Source organism: Otolemur garnettii, unplaced genomic scaffold (assembly GCF_000181295.1).
Source record: "Otolemur garnettii isolate 467f Iridium unplaced genomic scaffold, OtoGar3 scaffold00116, whole genome shotgun sequence".
In the NCBI taxonomy this organism is placed as follows: domain Eukaryota; kingdom Metazoa; phylum Chordata; class Mammalia; order Primates; family Galagidae; genus Otolemur; species Otolemur garnettii.
The window spans coordinates 2,794,579-2,799,910 of NW_003852511.1; the positions used below are offsets into that span (position 1 = coordinate 2,794,579).

At 40.9% G+C, this 5,332-nt stretch overlaps 1 protein-coding gene across 1 annotated transcript in view; it reads left to right on the forward strand.

Moving 5' to 3' along the window:
* The window catches only part of KCNK1 (potassium two pore domain channel subfamily K member 1), a 54,625-nt gene extending 50,123 nt beyond the window's left edge, over window positions 1–4,502 (forward strand). Inside the window, exon 3 of the mRNA XM_003797431.3 lies at window positions 3,507–4,502. Within this exon, the coding sequence (XP_003797479.1) occupies window positions 3,507–3,766 (260 nt within the window). The 3' untranslated portion in view covers window positions 3,767–4,502. The remainder of the gene's footprint in view (window positions 1–3,506) is intronic.
* Window positions 4,503–5,332: the final 830 nt, after the last annotated feature.

Sequence of the window (5,332 nt, forward strand, 5' to 3'; positions counted from 1 at the left end):
AAAAAAAAAAAAAAAAAAAAGAAGTTAGCTTGTGTAACTGTTTTCAAAATGTTATATTTGGAAAATAAAGTTGCTATTAAAATTCAGATGGCCCGGTGGTGCCTGTGGCTCAGTGAGTAGGGCGCAGGCCCCATATACCTAGGGTGGCTGGTTCAAGCCCCCGGCCAAACTGCAACAAAAATAGCTGGGCATTGTGTAGGGTGCCTATAGTCCCAGCTACTTGAGAGGCTGAGGCAAGAGAATTGCTTAAGCCCAAGAGTTTGAGGTTGCTGTGAGCTGTGACACCACAGCGCTCTACCAAAGAGGATAAAATGAGACTGTCTCAAAAAAAGGGGGGGTGGCGACTGTGGCTCAGAGGAGTAGGACGCCAGCCCCATATGCTGGAGGTGATGGGTTCAAACTCAGCCCTGGCCAAAAATTGGTGGGAAAAAAAACAAAATTCAAATAGCCAGGTGACTTACAACTTTTAAATGATTTTTGTTTAAAATTCAATATAATATCATAGAAAACTGAGCCATTCATTTTCAAGAAGTATAGCTTCTATACTTTGTGTGATTTCCTATCTTCTTCAAGCTGCACAGAATTGCAGTCCTAAGGCACATATAGTTTTCATTTCTGCCTTCTTGAGAATTTCTCAATTTATGAGGTCACGTCTTCTAGGAAATCACAGCTGCACCTGGGCAGCCAGATGCTCTGTCCTGACCCTGACTTGTACACATAACCTCACAAAATGCTTATTTGAAGTGTGTGTATTAACATTTCCATTAACCCAGGACTTGCCCAGAACAAAGCCTTCACTCATAAATCCCTAATACCTTGAACAGTGCCTGGCTACCATACAAACTTAGGAGATACTTGCCAAATTATTACAAGGACGATGTTCTATTTCCTCTGGTTACCATAAGGAATATTTTTTAGAGTCTGAATGGTATTTCCCCAGGGGGCCTGTACCATAATCCAACCATATCTCTACTAGTCATCATGTGGGTTTCTCCTAATGTGAGATTCATATAAATAACACTATAGAGAATCTTTGGATATTTATACTTTTTGTACTTTGATTTCCTTCCAAGAAGTAGGATTACTGACCCAAAGTGAGACCTGGTCCTTTCCAAATGGTGTCAACAGAGTTATTTGAGCACTGCAGCGGCTAGTATTAGCCAGTAGCACTGCAGATGTATTTTGCATGTGTGAGTTGGGTAGTACCATAAATATTACCTTAACTTTCTTTTCATATGATAAGATATATTGTTATTTTATTAGTTTGTTTGTTTGCAGGTTTTTTTTTTTTTTTTTTTTTTGGCCGGGGCCGGGTTTGAACCCGCCACCTCTGGTATATGGCGCCCTACTCCTTTGAACCACAGGCACGAACCAAGATATGTTGTTATTTTTTTATTCATGATGTAGGAAAGTAGAATGTTGCTCACTACAGCACTTTTCTCTTAAGTAAACTGCCTTCTTGTACATTTTGGCCAGCCCTTAGTTTTTCTCATGATACCAAATCTTTGCATAGCATTTTATCCCTTGTTAGAATGTGGATCTTGTTTCTCTAGACAATCTCCACCGACCTAGTTTATGTCTTGAGCATTAAGAACTTGAGGATTGAACAAATGACGTTCCAAAGGTCTCCTGGTTGTGCACAGGATAAAAACCCACCGTTTTGCCTGACACCCCTGGGTATTTTTGTTAGAGCTCAAGAGTTTGGCTAAATAACGATAAAGGACAAGGAGTGGATTTGCCAGTTGGTCTAACAATGTCATTACTGTTTCTGAAATACCAAGAGCACATTCACTCACCGTATTATTATCAAAATCTATAGTTAAACCCTGAAGATAATAAACTTTTCATAATTTGAGATAATCAGGCTCTTTGTTCACATTATGCTGCCAGTTCTACCTTTCCTACTTAATGTGTTTTCTGAAAATCTTCCACAAACATTTTATCCCTGGGATGTGAAATTGGAATTTTTGTTGCTCTTGGAGTTACCATGTTCACTTTTTTGGTTCCTTTCCATGATGCTTTTTTTTCCTGGAAAGTGATTTTTAAAATGTTGGAACTCTTTTTTTTTTTTTTGCTATTTTTGAGACAGTCTCACTTGCTTACCCTCAGTAGAGTACTGTGGCATCATAGCTCACAGCAACTTCAAACTCTTGGGGTGAGGCTCTTACCTGAGCCTCCCAAGTAGCTGGGACTACAGGCACCTGCCACAACACTGGGCTGTTTTTAGAGATGGGATCTTGCTCTTGGAACTCACTTAAAATGACCATTTCCCATCACAAATTCCAGGGAATAACGCTGTACCGGACCCAACAGCTATTCTTTATTTTAAGAATAAGAAACTGATGGAGTTTCCCAATGGATGGTCCACATGCCCAAAAAACAACTGTCGGATCATGGAGAACTCTGGGTCGTTGGTGGATTTAGACACAAGCATAAATAGCCACACACAGAGACCTATTTAATATCAACACCAATTCTGAAAGGAATTTTGCTTTAGTTTAAACTACAGCTTCTATTTTAGAATTCATATTTTGTAGTAGAAATCTCACTAAGAAGAATATGATTCAGGCTTCATCAGGTGCCAAGTATTGTTCTGAGCACCTCATGATTCATCCAAATCTGAATCACCACGTTTCATCCAAAACTTTTCTGAAACATTCCTATCTTTTTGTGAGCCACTGATTATAAAGCAGAGAGGACAAGTACCCTGGCATGGCATTCTCACTTGGGTGAGTATGTGTATCATCCGTCTTTAACAGAACCACATCAACCCCACGTTTTAGTTTTTTTCTCAAAAACTGCAGGGCTGGGTGTACCAGCTCACACCTATAATGCTAGTACTTTGGGAGGCTAATGCAGGAGGATCGTTTGAGCCCAGGAGTTGGAGGTCGCAGTGAGCTGGGACACGGCCATGGTATCTAGCTTGGAGGAATATCTAGCAGGAGAGCAAGACCCTGTGTCAAAAAGGAAAAAAAAAAAAGGCTCGGCGCCTGTGGCTCAAGCAGCTAAGGTGCCAACCACATACACCTAAGGTGGCGGGTTCGAATCCAGCCCGGGCCTGCCAAACAACAATGATGGCTGCAATCACAAAAAAAAAAAAAATAGCCAGGTGTTGTGGCGAGCTCCTGTGGTCCCAGCTACTTGGGAGGCAGAGGTAGGAGACTCCCTTGAGTGCAGGAGTTGGAGATTGCTGTGAGCTGTGATGCCATGGCACTCTACCCAGGGGGACAGCTTGAGGCTCTGTCTCAAAAAAAAAAAAAATGCAGACTGTAATTCTAAATCAGCCAAGGTCACTGAAGGCTAAATCTTTTTTCATTGTTCTTTCCTCTTTGACAGTGGGTAGTTCCTCTTTCAGCCATGGTCTTCAAACGTTCTTAGAAAACTGGCAATGAACTTACTGCTTAGTAAATATTTGTTTCAGTATGGACAGTGAGGAGGGAAGTCACTTGTTCCTTGGTTTCTCTGTGACCAGACCACGCTGAGATGCTGTCCTGTTTCTCACTCAGGCTACCTGATCCTTGGCCTGATTGCCATGCTGGTCGTTCTGGAAACCTTCTGCGAGCTTCACGAACTGAAAAAGTTCCGAAAGATGTTCTACGTGAAGAAGGACAAGGATGAAGACCAAGTGCACATCATTGAGCATGACCAGCTGTCCTTCTCCTCCATCATAGACCAGGCCGCCGGCATGAAAGACGATCAGAAGCAGAACGAGCCCTTTGTGGCCACTCAGCTGTCCCCCTACCCCGATGGCTCCGCACACCATTAACAGCTCAGCTGCGGCAGGAGCAGGTGTGAGGGAGAGGAGGTCTCATTGTGCTCATTTTTATCAGAGTCTAAGAGCTAAGATGACGCCATTTTAAGAAATACCTACCCTTTTGCAATATTTTAATAAACAAAACAAAAAACAAGCAAAAAAAAATAGAACAAAGAAAGCCTTGACCTTAGAGGGCTGTCCAATAAGTAAAGAAAGGGGATGTATGCCTGTGGCACACATGTGACAACTTGTCTAGACGTCACATAGGAAGAGAATACCTGGAGCGGTGTGCGCTGGGGGGAAGCAGATTTTATACTTTTAATCGGTAACTCTGGGATTTGTGTTTCAATCATTTAGCCGAGGGTTAACTAGCAACATTTATATTTAAAAGCAAAAAAAAAAAAAAGCATAGAAATGTGTTTTATAAATAGGTTTATGTGTACCGGTTTGCATGTTCCCATCCAAAAATGATTATTTTTGTAGAATCTAAGTTAAACCTACTATTTATAATGCATAGGTAACCATCACTATGTACATATAAATATGTTTATATCCTGTACATATGGTTTAGGTGACCAGATTCCCAGTGTACTTCTTAAACCAAGATTGTAGATATGTTTTCTTTTGATTTCTCTTTATATATTAAAGAATTCAGAGTTGCTGTCATAAAATAAGGGGAATAATAAACGTAAGGTGAATAACCGTTGTATTCTGCTACAATAAATGTTTCTATCCTCTTGCAATAGAACGAACAGTATCCAATGTCTAAAATGTTTATAAACATTTTTTTGTAAGTGCACAAATAATGCATAGGATTTGTGAAGCAGGGTAAGACATTTTGTTTCGAAAGTGGGTTGTGGATCTGCCGCCACCTGATACTAAAGCACAGAACTCAAATATAAAATCCCCAAAGGAACAGATGATGTTACGTTAACCTAAGAATTTTAAGTTTACGAGCAGAAATAAAGAAAAATCACAGCTGGTTGTAATCCTGTGCTTTCATATATCAGAAGTTTTCCTTTGTGTAGATTATATATAGGTACTGCTTTATAGAAACCTTAAAGGTAACACTTAAATATTGTAGACAGGATACTATTAAGGATTTTAGAAGGGAAGTTAAGGAAGACACTGCATGGTATCAGATGCTCAGTAACCCCTAACCAAGTCTCACCTCCCATGTCCAGCTGCCTGAGGGATTGATAAAAATCAGTGCAGGGCAGGGCCTCTTCAAGTTAGGCAGCTGGCTCAGTAACCTTCCCACCCTGTCCTGTACACAGCTGTGCCAACCTTCAAACATCCTAAGTCCCTTGAGTTAAAACAGGGCTCTTCTTTATTATATAAAATTGCACCTTGTCTCAGAGCAATAAAGCCATATGTTTGCTTTCAAGACCAGCCTGAGCAAAGCAAGACCCTGTCTCTAATAAAAGTGGAAAAATTATCCGGGCATGGAGGATCACTTGAGCCTAGGAGTTTGAGGTTGCTGTGAGTCGGGCTGAGGCCATGGCACTCTATCCTGGGCAAGAATGTCTATTAAAAAACAAACAAAAGGCTTGGCACCTGTGGCTCAAGTGGCTAAGG